Below are 13,016 nucleotides of genomic sequence, written 5' to 3' on the forward strand. Positions count from 1 at the left end.
TATACTTAACAGCTGATTCACATTGTTGTAGAGCAGAAGTTAACACAATATTGTAAAGCAATTATACTCAAATTTTTAAAAGTCTCAAGTATTGCTGTGAAATTTTTTTTTAAATTTCTATTTTTGCTTCATGTATTCTGAAGCTCTGTTATCAGGTACATGCACATTTAGGATTGTTATATCTTGATGAATTGGCTCATCATTATTAAGTGTACTAGTCTTTTTTTAAGTCTACTTTGTCTGTTATTATACCTCCACTGGTATTTTTCATGCAGTGTTTGGATGGTATCTCTTTTTTAATTGTAATATATTTGTATCTTTAAAGTGCTTCTCTTATAGACAGTACAGGTATGCCCTGCTTTTTGAAAGTTTGCTTTACCTACTTCACTTTGATGAAAAACCTATATTGGTACCTGTTTTCACTAAATGAAAGAAATCTGAAGAGGATTTTCACTTTTACAAAAAGAAGTGAAAAGTGGAAATAGCTTTCATTGTTTGTTTTGCAGTGAGCTGTTATAGAGAGGCAGTGCAAACTCTAACCATCGAGAGTGGCATCTCTGAGCTCCTTCCCTGGGAACTACACTCAGCATCAAGCCACCATAACTTTGAGCACCTGTCTTTACCTTGATTTATTTTGTGCATCTGTTAGCAAGGTGTGTGCTACTTGCCTTTTTGCTTTACGCCATTTTGGCTTACAAAAGGTTTCACAGGAATGCTCCACTTTCAGATAGTGGAGGAAACCTGTATATGGTTGCTGCTACTGCTAAGTCGCTTCAGTCGTGTCCGACTCTGTGTGACCCCATAGACGGCAGCCCACCAGGCTTCCCTGTCCCTGGGATTCTCCAGGCAAGAACACTGGAGTGGGTTGCCATTTCCTTCTCCATGTATATGGTTGAGTCTTGCTTTTTTATACAAGTGAACAACCTTTGTCTTTTAACTGGAGTCCATTTACACTTAATATAATTACAGATATGGTTGGATTTAAATATGGCATCTTGCTATTTGTTTTTTCAATTGTTCCATCTTTAGTTTAGATCTCTAGTTTCTCCTTCCTTTCCTGACTTCTTTTGCATGATTAGAATATTTTTAGCTGTGCTTCTTTGTGCTACTTCAAATAAAACACCACTTATCCATATAATTTCATTATGCATATAATATCTTAGTTAAACTTGTATTCAGTTTAGGGTATGCCAAAAGAGAGTTAATAGAGGGTACACAGTGAGAGGGGACTCTCTGGTGGCAGAAACCAACATTCTCTACCATAATTCTTTTGGAAACTGACCCTGCCCTTCTTTTCCATCACAAAATGGAACCATGATCCAGTAAATGTTAAGCTAACACAATAGTCAAGACATTAAGTACATATTTATTTATCATTGCAGTGACTCTAACTGGAGTGTAGCCCGTGTACTGTGCACACAGTGTGCACTTAAAGTACACACTGTCACTTCCTTCTTCCTCTCTATTAGGATATAAGGAGTCCCCTTGAGAAATATGAAGTAACTTTCTTCCAATTAAATTTGTGTCAGACAAGCATCAATTTTGTGTAATCAAACAAGTAATTTGTGAGCAGCTTGATACCACCCTTAGATGTTTACAATTTAGTTGAGAAAGCATTTATGTAATTTTATTACATTTTTATGTTTATTATATAAATTTACTATATATTTAGGGCTTCCTAGGTGGCTCTAGTGGTAAAGAACTTGGCTCCCAGTGCAGGAGAAGTAAGAGACACAGGTTTGATCACTGGGTTGAAAAGATCCCCTGGAGGAGGGTATGACAATACACTCCAGTATCCCAAGGAGATACGAGAATCCCCTGGACAGAGGAACTTGGTGGGCTGTGGCCCATCAGGTCACAAGGAGTCAGACACGAGTGAAGTGACAGCATTCACATGCATGCACTGTATATTTATATAATAAAGATAAAGAGCAATGCAAGCTTGTTGCAGATAATACATAAATGAAATAGATAGATGTTTATGTGGTTAATTAGAGAAGCAGCTGCCTAAGCAGGACAAATTGCCACATGTTTAGGCGCTGGCCACATCATGTTTTTTCTATGGACTAGCCGTCTGCAAGGCACATGCTTCTCTGACATTTTCCTGAATTGCCTAATACCCAATCTGGTTATGGCTTTTTGTCTCCAGCTGTCTATAGAGGTTCCTGGTAATTTATAGTGAGAGAAACTCATATCTTTTTTCCCCCCTCTCTCCCTTTTCTATATATAGTAGATACAGATAAGTATCACATGATTATTTGAAGGATTGAAATTTCATTTTGATTTTTGCTTTCCTGGGCAGAAAACATTTATATCATTTTATACTTTTGAACATGAATTGCCTCTTTTTCTAGGTGTAATCCATTTCTACTCTTCAGCATATGGAAGATTTTATGAATAATATTCAGTGCAGAAAGAGAGCTCTAAAAATAATTGTGCTGGTAGGGTTTTGTTAGTCTTCTGTAGAGCAGTGGCAGGAGAAAAGAACAAAGGCACAGCAGAGGAAAGGTAGTGGTGGGCGGGGCACTTGATTTCATTTGCCTCCACCAACGAGCTTGTATTTAGAGAAGGAAAAACAAATAAACAGAAAATCTGCACTAACTATTGAATGTTTCATTTCTCATCACTGTTAGTCACATTTAAATGGAATCATTGCAGTCTTTTTGGTGTGTATAACTAAGCCTTTTTTCTCTGGAAAGAATATCTTGAATTTTATGTTTAAAAGCACTCTGAGATGTTTTTGACATTCTGCAGTTTGTTTTGAAATTCACAGTCTTAAAACCTTTTGACTTTCACAAGGTGGTAAAGGGTGTACAATACATGTCATTTTTATGCCTAATAGCACTTTGGATAGTGTCTAATGCATATTATATATACATACTTTTTAGCATCTGTTTCTACCTGACAGCTTACAGCATTAGGCTGAATATTGTAATGAACAACTGAATGAGGGTGAAATGCCAAGCAGTATTACAGTGGATTCGTACTAGACAAAATAAGCTCTCTAGAGTCGGACACGACTGAAGCGACTTAGCAGCAGCAGCAGCAGCAGAGCTTATTTGAATACTTTTCCATAAAGATTTTAAGCTGACATATATGCTGGTACATAATTAAAATAACATACTTTTTAAATGTTTAAGTTATTCTCCAGAAATGGAGATAGATTTGGCTAATCAAATGATTATTCTCCTTTTGACCTGGGATTTAAGCATGCTTTTTGTACAGGGAAATCTGTTTTGCAGATGGATTGATTATTCTTTAAAAATGTATGTATGTGTTATGACTGTTAGAATTAACTGATGGGATCTTAATATGGTATTCACTTGTTTATTTTACCAGTATTTATATTATTCAGCTCAACCCAGAGAATGAGATTAATAAGTTTGTTTTCTTATTTTGCTCCTCTACTTGGGTTTTTGGTCTAGTGGTCATCAAATATTTCCCAGAAATACATTTGCATAGAATTCCCAAAGCAAAATAATAACTTTAAAAAACTTTTTAATATACAAAATCCAGATTCTGGGCTTTCATGCTTTGGCCATGTGCTAAGAATTATATAAGCAAATACCAAGCAAAGCGAAGTTCGTCAAGGCTGTGACTTGTAAAGAATGCCAGACAGTGTTGCACACTCCAGATACTCTTTCCCTTTCTCTTAAGTCTAAATACTTCAGGAGAGAAGCTACCATGCCCATCTTTCATTTAAAAGTGGTTAGTTTTCATGTCCTTTCTCAGTTTGTCATTCTTTTATACCAGTTTTTGGCTTTAGGTAAATAATACATTGTTTAATCCATATTGACTAATTAATTGTTTGAAACTTTCCAGGTACCTATTAGGATGAATGTGATTTGGAGAAATTATATTTCCTGTCCAAGGATGAGAAAAGTACCTCACAGATACCAAAGTGGTTGTCACCCAGTGGCCCCTCTGGGATCAAGGATTTTAACTGATCCAACAAAAGTTTTTGAACATAACATGTGGTGAGTTATCTTTTTAGGTGTGATATAATGTATGTACATTAAGTGTCAGCAGTGTTATTATTTTCATTTAGTGCCAGAAAAAGATTTTTAAAACTCAGCCCTATGTTGTTGAAGTATAAAAGCCAGGGTAATTCATCCTTACTTGTATGCATGCCAAGTCACTTCAGTTGTATCAGACTCTTTGCGACGCTATGGACAGTAGCCTGCCAGGCTCCTCTGTCCGTGGGATTTTCCAGGCAAGAATACTGGAGTGGGTTGCCAGGTCCTCCTCCAGGGGTTCTTCCCTACACAGGGATTGAACCTGCATCTCCTGCATTGTCAGTTGGGTTCTTTTACCACCAGTGCAAGTAAGGATCTGGAGTGGCTCCTAACCCTACCTCTATCCCTCAGAAGCAATACTACGGAAAGATCAGCTGACAAATCATTACTAAACTCACTAGGCAACTCACTAGGCAAAAGTTGAGAACAAATCCTTGAAAATACATATTCTTACCTATTAGAGAAGAATTTTAGGTCTTAGCAGAGCAGGGGAAATCGTGGGGCTCACCATTTTCCAGAGTTCCATGCTGAATTGAGGGAACTGTCCAAAGCCCAGGGGAATCCCCCACTTAGGAACAGGGCACATCCTAACTAGGTAAAGTGAAACCTAGCATAGGACTTAATCTCAAAAAAGAAAAACGCAGACCCAGACCCTCATAAAGTCTGCCCACTACTCAGTAGAGTTTTCCCTTCTCCCCTACCTCTGACACCCTCAGATTACCAGAAAAGTGCAGAAAATACATAATACCCAGCCTTCAAACAGAAGCTTACTGAGAAAGATAAAAGAGAATTTATCTGCCAACAAAACATAAAGGAAAGAAGGAATGAAGGAGAAAGAACATAGCATGCATTATGGATTAGTTTGCATTTTCCCGTATTTTATGTAGAGGGAATCACAATATATGCTCTGTTTTTTGTCTGGCCTCTTTTACTAGGGATAATGTTTGTAGATTTATACATGTTGTTGCATATATCAATAGTTTGTTCATTTTATGACTAATAGAATATATAAAAAGCCCTCAAAATTCAGTAAACAAACAACCTTATAAAAATGGGCAAAATATTGAACAGACACTATACCTAAGAACATACACAGGTAACAAGCATATGAAAAGATACTCAAACACCATTAGTCATTGCTACTGCTGCTACGTCACTTCAGTCGTGTCCGACTTTGTGTGACCCCATAGACGGCAGCCCACCAGGCTCCCCCGTCCCTGGGATTCTCCAGGCAAGAACACTGGAGTGGGTTGCCATTTCCTTCTCCAATGCATGAAAGTGAAAAGTGAAAGTGAAGTCGCTCAGTCGTGTCTGACTCTAGCGACGCCATGGACTGCAGCCCACCAGGCTCCTCCATCCATGGGATTTTCCAGGCAAGAGTACTGGAGTGGGGTGCCATTGCCTTCTCCGCCATTAGTCATTAGGGAAGTGCAAATTAAAATCACAGTGAAATACCACTACATTTTCATTAGAATAACTAAAATTCAAAATACTGTACCAATACTGTTGGTGAAGATGTAGAGGAACTGGAATTTTCATACACTGCTGTGGGAACATAATACAATCACTTTGGAAAACAGCTTCGCGGCTTCTTTAAAAATTAAACAGGTACGCTGTATATGATTTAGCCATTCCATTCCTAGATATTTATCCAAGAGAAAAGAAAGCATATATCCATACAGATACTTTTACATGATTGTTCATAGCAGCTTTATTTGTAATAATCAAATGTGGAAACAATGCAAATAAATATCCATCAATAGGTAAATGGATAAACAAATTGTAATAGACAGTAAAGAATCGCCTGCAATGTGGGAGACCTGGGTTCAATCTCTGGGTTGGGCAGATCCCCTGGAGGAGGGTATTGAATGGAAGAAGCTAGAAATAAAGAATGTGTACTTTACTTTTACTAGACTAGAAAATGCAAACTAATCTGTAGAGGCAGACGACAGATCAGTGGTTGATGGTGAAGCAGTAGATGGGTGTAACGAGAAGGAGAAGGGTGGAAGGGAGGAGATACAAAAGGGCACAAGGAAACTTTTGAGGGTGATGGATAATAGTCATTATCTAGGTTGTGGTGATGGTTTCATGAAGATTACATTTGTCAAACTTATCAATTCGTACACTTTAAATATATGCTGTATGTCAATTGTATCTCAAAAAGGCCTTTAAAAATATGGTTTATATCCATACATTGGAAAATAATGTAGCAGTTAATAAAAATAAGAAAGATCCATGTGTATTGATATCAAGAGTTGGCTATGATATGTCATTAAACAGGAACAAATTGCAGAAAGGTATCTCTAGTATGGCCTCATTTTTATTAAGAAATTTCTATATGTCTACTACATGTATATTCATATCTTTGTTTTTAAATACTCAGAGAAATGTCTGAAAAGGTCCCCATCATACTGATAATGGTGTTTATCTCAGGGATGGGCATGGGGATAAGAGATAAGGTAGAGATAAAACTTTATAAGCATTAGTATTATTTGCATTTTGATTTTTTAAAAAGAATGCCCCCATATACCTATTCCCATCTTACTGTCTATCTTATAGTCTTTGTTTTTTAATAATCTGTTACAGCTCCTCATCGTTAACAATTCTGAGTTACACCAAATCTTCATCTTCAAATCCCCAGTTCACAGGCTAATAGATATAGGTTGTTAGTAAATGTTTAATGAGAGGAGTGAATTTTTTTTTCCAGCAACTGTGGACTCTTACATTTTATGCAGAAATGAGAAGGCATTGGTTTTTTTGTGTATCTTTTGTAAATCATACCTTCCTAAGTGAGAAACTGAACTATTAATAAAAACAATCAATTTAAATGTTTATTACAGCCAAAAAGATAAGTGGAAATCCAGGAGTCAGAATTATAAATTAGTGTCAATAGTAGAAAAGATTTAATTGAAGTTAATTCAGTTATTGTCTGATATATCTATAACAGCTATCTTTTATCCACCCAAGATATTTTTTCACCAATTATCTCTAAAATCAGGATATTTCTTAAAATTGATAGCATCTTACTGTTGTAATTGGAAGTGTTTTTTCTTTCCTACTGGTACAGAAAATAATGGTATCTTAGATTTGATGAAATAGGATAATTATAATTTCAAAGTACATAATCTTAGTTGTATGCTATTTTGAGAACTATTACACTTATTTTACTAATACTAAAACTGAGAGACACAGAAAATCTAAATTACTTTCCACTGCCATATATCAAGATTAACATTTGAGTATTTGTTATATTGTTAGAAAAGCATGAAAACCTTTTGTTATGTGGATAAATTGGCAACAGAAATAGAAAGTTGACCCAGAAAGAAGTACATGTGAACACATGGGAAAATATACAACAGTAAAAGAAATACAAATCAAAACAATTTGGTACCTTTTTAGATCTACTAAACTAACGCCAAGAAAAAAAAAAGAGCGAGAAATTTAAGGTAACACCCAATCCTGGTAGCTTTGTAAGTTAATACAATCTGGTTATATTTCTGTTTATTTTTTGACTCATCTGTTCTTTTATTTTCCTCTACTAACTTTTTGACTATACATCTTAAAGTTATTTTTTAGATGTTATTTTAGAGCAACAGTTTCAAACATTGTGGTCTTAGGACCCCTGTACACTGTAAATCATTGAGGACACCAAAACTTTTTTTTATGTGGACTGTATATATTGATATGTTCCATATTAGAGATTGAAACTGAACATTTAAAGTATTAATTCATTTTAAAACAATAATAAATTCATTATATGTTCATATAAATTACATATTTTAATGAAAATATTTGTGTGTTCCCAAAAAATGTAGTTCAAGGAATGGCATTGTTTTAAATATTTGAGAGTCTCTTTAATATCTGACAGTGGAAAAAGCTGGATTCTTATATCTGCTTCTTCATTCAATCTGTTATATCATGCTGTTTAGGTTGAATTATATAAAGAAAATTTGGCCTCACACAAATATGTACTTGTAAAGGAGAAGAGTTTTATAATAGACTTTTATGATGAGTTTATAAGCACGATAAGTTTATAAGTTTAGTAGCAGTTTCTTAGTTGCAAATATGGAATATGAAACCATATCAGTGAACTTCTGATATTCTGCTATATTATAAACCATTGTTGCACCGTATACTTTGAATGAATCTTTTTTTAAACCTAGGTATCATTTTATAATATCACACATGGATAATTTGGAAAGTTTGGTTCCCTGTTTTATGTAGATCCATATGACACATTTCATTAATAATCAGAAATCACATTTATTAATACACTATTATTCCCATCAGGAAAAATCTTTTTAAGTATTGAAAGCTATCAAACTCATGGCGGTGGACACAGTTTATCCAAGATTCAAATTTTTGTTTGAAAGCACAAAATTTATCTTTGACAGCAAATACTGTCCTTAAAGCTCATTTCATTTACTTTTAAGATGCCAAATACTCAAGTCTGAATAGCTGTAGTTTGTCTACGGTTGCTCTTTCAAGTAAAAATAGCATTCCATGAAAAAAGCACCTAATTCACTTCACAATGCAAACAATCGTACAAGTGCTTTTCTACAAGTCAGTCATCTGTCTTCAGTGTGCAGCTTTTTGCATGCTTCCCAACACATTCTCCAGTGAATTGAATTTTTTAAAACAAAAACTAGTACATTCTTTATCATCCCCTGGCTGGTGGTATAGAATTGATGACTGCTAGTACAGATCTTCCTTGACTTACAATGGGGTTATGTACAAATAAGTTAAAAATATTGTAAGTCAAAAATCCAATTAATATATCTAACCTACCAAACAGAATTTAGCCTGTCCTACCTTAAACATGCTCAGCACATTTACATTAGCCTACAATTGGGCAATATCATCTAATACCACACATATTTTTTAATAAATTGTTGAGTATCTTGTGTAATATATTGAAGGCTGTACTGAAAGTGAAAAACAGAAGGTTGTATTTGTACAGAATGGTTCTAAGTGTATTGATTGTTCATCTTTGTGATCACATGGCTGACTGGGAGCTGCAGGTCACTGCCAGTGCCTAGCATCATGAGACAGTATTATACCACCATGATTAGCCCAGAAAAAGATCACGATTCCAAGTACGATGTCTACTAAATGCATATCACTTTTGCACCATCATAAAGTCGAAAAATCACAAACTGAACCATCATAAATCAGAGATCATCTATACACTCTGGTTCTACTGCCTCGTTTCATACTTGGGCAGTTGCAGTTTTACCCATCGTTGCTTTTATACCATCAGTGCAAATGTTGCACAGTGAAAAATGCAAGTGACAGTATTATTATGAAAATAGTTTTGACTTAATGAACTACCTGAAAATGGGTCACACTTGGAGAACCACAATTCTAGACATTGCAGTGTGCTTCCTCAACTTCATACAAGTCCACTTAGAATTAATGTTTTACAACATTGTATGTCAGTAAAATGTAAAAACCTTACAACAGTGTGTTTCTACTTATTCATTCAGAGTTTGCTTTATTGTGGTTATATAGTTTACTGCTATAGCCCTCTAGTGGCTCAGACAGTAAAGAATCTGCCTGCCATGCAAGAGATGTGGGTTCAATCCCTGGGTCAGGAAGATCCCCTAGAGAAGGGAATGGAAACCCACTCCAGAATTCTTGCCTGGGGAAGGAATCTCATGGACAGAGGAGCCTGGGAGGCTACAGTGCATGGGGTTGCAAAGAATCAGACACAGCTTAGCAGCTAACACATACTTTTACTTCTATACATGTCATAAACTTCGAAATTCCTTATTTTTGCTGTATATAGTTAGTAATTTTTAAGAGGAATTAAGAAAGAATTTTTAAAAATATTGTCTTTTATACTTCGTCACATATTCATTGCTTGTGGTCTCTTGAGTCTACCTCAGTGTCTATGTGGTACCATTCTCCTTTAGTCTGAAAAAATTTCTTGTCATGTAGATTCTGCTGGTAACAAATTCTCTCAAGTTTTATATACCTGAAGATATCTCTGTTTTTAAATTTTGAAAGATATCCTCACTGCATATATAAATCAAGGTTGACAGATGTTTTTCTTTTTTAAATTTTTATTGGAGTATAATTGATTTACAGTTTTGTGCTAGTTTCAGGTATACAGCCAAGTGAATCAGTTATACATATGCATATATCCACTCTTTTTTAGGTTCTTTTCCCATGTAGGTCGTTACAGAGTATTGAATAGAGTTCTCTGTAATGTATAGTCGGTCCTTATTAGGTATCTATTTTATATACAGTGGCATGTACGTGTCAGTGTCCCAGTTTATCCCTTCTCCGTTTCCCCCCACCCTCTCCCCCGGTAACCATAAAAGTTTGTTTTCTAAATCTGTTCTGAATCTAATGTGGTTCTTATTTCTATAGCGTGGCATTTTGGGGGTCTTAACTGAATACCCAAGGTGTTCAGAATGGTCTCTGGCTTAGCCAGAGCTCTAGCATCTCCAAGCACCGCACTGCACAATCTATGCAGACTTCAGTGGCCCTCCTCTTTGTCCAGCCCTCTCTTCTTCAGTATTCCGCCACACAAAGCCTCACCATCTCAGTGGCTCTGAACCCTGATTTCTGCCTTCTTAACTCACAAAGCTGTCACTCAGTGAGACAGCCAGGCTCTTCTTGGAGTCCCCTCTGTACCACAGTCTAGAACATGTCCTAGACAGAAAGCCAGAGTAAATTGGGGAATGACCTTTTGTCTTTCTCTTCTTTTAAGGATCACAGTCCTGTGCTGTCTGAAGTGTAGTCCAGTGCCTAAAAAGAGTTGCTTCATATACTATTTTATCCAGATTTATTATAGTTTATGCAGAAAGATAAGCCTATTTCTAGGTACTCTGTCATGGTCCAAATCACAGATCCTATACAACAGTTTTAAGTCCTGTTAATAATTATGAAGATTTTATAGCTCTATAGAAAAGTGTTTGTGTGTATCCAAACATATAGGAAGGGAACTTGAAAAATTAAGAATTGTTAATTGATTAGGATATTTAAACAAAAGGTCAGACTTCAGATTTTTCTGTTACTATAATTGTGACTATGTAATAAAAATGACTTTGTTATGAAATTAAAGATTATTGAAATAGTTTTAGGCTGAAACTATTTAACTTTATTTCTTCCTTTTACTTTAGAATATTTTATTTTTAATTTCACTAGGCACCTAATACATTCCTTAAATTTATCTTTAAATTATATTCTGTAATAACACTTTACATACACAGTAAATGACAAAGACAAAACATTTTATATGCATAGCTTACACTGGGTACTTTGTTTTATATCTAACTGATTGTTAAAAATTATAATAGGAAGTGGCACCACGTTCAGCAGAGTTTTCTATAAGTAGGTTCCTCAGAAACATTAGTACCCAAGCTAAGTGACTGTGGAGAGCATATGTGTGTGTTTTAACTTTTTGAAACCAAACCAAATGCACGATTATTTAGATTGTTATTGTCATCAACTTAAAGCTAAGCAAGGAACCATCACTTGTACTATGTATCAGTTCAGTTCAGCCGCTCAGTCGTGTCCAGCTCTTTGCGACCCGATGGATTGCAGCACACCAGTCTTCCCTGTCCATCACCAACTTAGGGAGCCTACTCAGACTCATGGCCATTGAGTCAGTCCAACCATCCAACCATCTCATCCTCTGTCATCCCCTTTTCTTCCCACCTTCAATCTTTTCCAGCATCAGGGTCTTTTCCAGTGAGTCGGTTCTTCACATCAGTTGGCCAGAGTATTGGAGTTTCTGCTTCAGCATCAGTCCTTCCAATGAATATTCGAGGTTGATTTCCTTTAGGATTGACTGGTTTAATCTCCTTGCAGGCCAAAGGACTCTTAAGAGTCTTCTCCAACACCACAGTTCAAAAGCATCAATTCTTCAGCACTCAGCTTTCTTTATAGTCCAACTCTCACATCCATACATGACTACTGGAAAAACCATAGCTTTGAAGAGATGGACCTTTGTTGGCAAAGTAATGTCTCCGCTTTTTAATATGCTCTCTAGGTTAGTTATTGCTTTTCTTCCAAGGAGCAAGCATCTTTTAATTTCATGGCTGCAGTTACCATCTGCAGTGATTTTAGAGTCCAAGAAAGTAAAGTCTGTCACTGTTTCCATTGTTTCTCCATCTATCTGCCATGAAGTGATGGGACCAGACACCATGATCTTAGTTTTCTGAATGTTGAGTTTTAAGCCAACTTTTTCACTCTCCTTTTTCACTTTCATCAAGAGGCTCTTTAGTTCCTCTTCACTTTCTGCCATAAGGGTGGTGTCATCTGTGTATCTGAGATTATTGATATTTCTCCCAGCAATCTTGATTCCAGCTTGTGCTTCATCCAGCCCATCATTTCACGTGATTCATTCTGCATATAAGTTAAATAAGCAGGGTGACAATATACAGGCTTGACATACTCCTTTCCCAATTTGGAACCAATCCATTGTTCCATGTCCAGTTCTAACTGTTTCTTCTTGACCTGCATATAGATTTCCCAGGAGGCAGGTCAGGTGGTCTGGTATTCCCATCTCTTTAAGAATTTTCCGCAGTTTGTTGTGATCCACATAGTCAAAGCCTTTGTACTATGTACTATGTATATAGAAGGAATATAAAATTGCACACACACGGACACATATGAACTGAACTCATAGGACTTACGACTACTCCAAAATTATGATTTTATTCTACTAGCCATGTTGTGAAAATTTTCTTTTTAAAAATCCTGTCTTTTTAAGATTTTTTTTTCTCAAATTCAAGTTTTCAGGAGAAATACTCAATATATTTTATATTTTCTTCTCAATTCTCTTATTTAGGAAAACATATTCTTTTTTATTATAAAGATTGCTGGGTTTTCTCCCAAAGGATAATGTAAAGTTTTAATGGCCATTGTTATATATCTTAAACATACAGTATAGTTTTTTATAAATATTTTTTAAATTATCTCTAATTGAAGCAGTTTTAAAATATTAAGGAAATTTTAAGGCAGTTACTCTTTTTTTTAACTTTTTAT

At 35.6% G+C, this 13,016-nt stretch overlaps 1 protein-coding gene across 3 annotated transcripts in view; it reads left to right on the forward strand.

Moving 5' to 3' along the window:
• Positions 1-13,016, forward strand: part of METTL8 (methyltransferase 8, tRNA N3-cytidine) — a 70,354-nt gene that overhangs the window by 28,796 nt on the left and 28,542 nt on the right. For 2 of the 3 annotated variants that reach the window (XM_061435495.1, XM_061435496.1), the window contains exon 2: positions 3,823-3,977. In XM_061435495.1, coding sequence (XP_061291479.1) covers positions 3,835-3,977 — 143 coding nt within the window. In that variant the 5' untranslated portion in view covers positions 3,823-3,834. Of the gene's footprint in view, positions 1-470; positions 654-3,822; positions 3,978-13,016 lie in introns of those variants that run through there. The other variant, XM_061435494.1, reaches the window with a different exon arrangement.

This window comes from Bos javanicus, chromosome 2 (assembly GCF_032452875.1).
Source record: "Bos javanicus breed banteng chromosome 2, ARS-OSU_banteng_1.0, whole genome shotgun sequence".
NCBI classification, from domain to species: domain Eukaryota; kingdom Metazoa; phylum Chordata; class Mammalia; order Artiodactyla; family Bovidae; genus Bos; species Bos javanicus.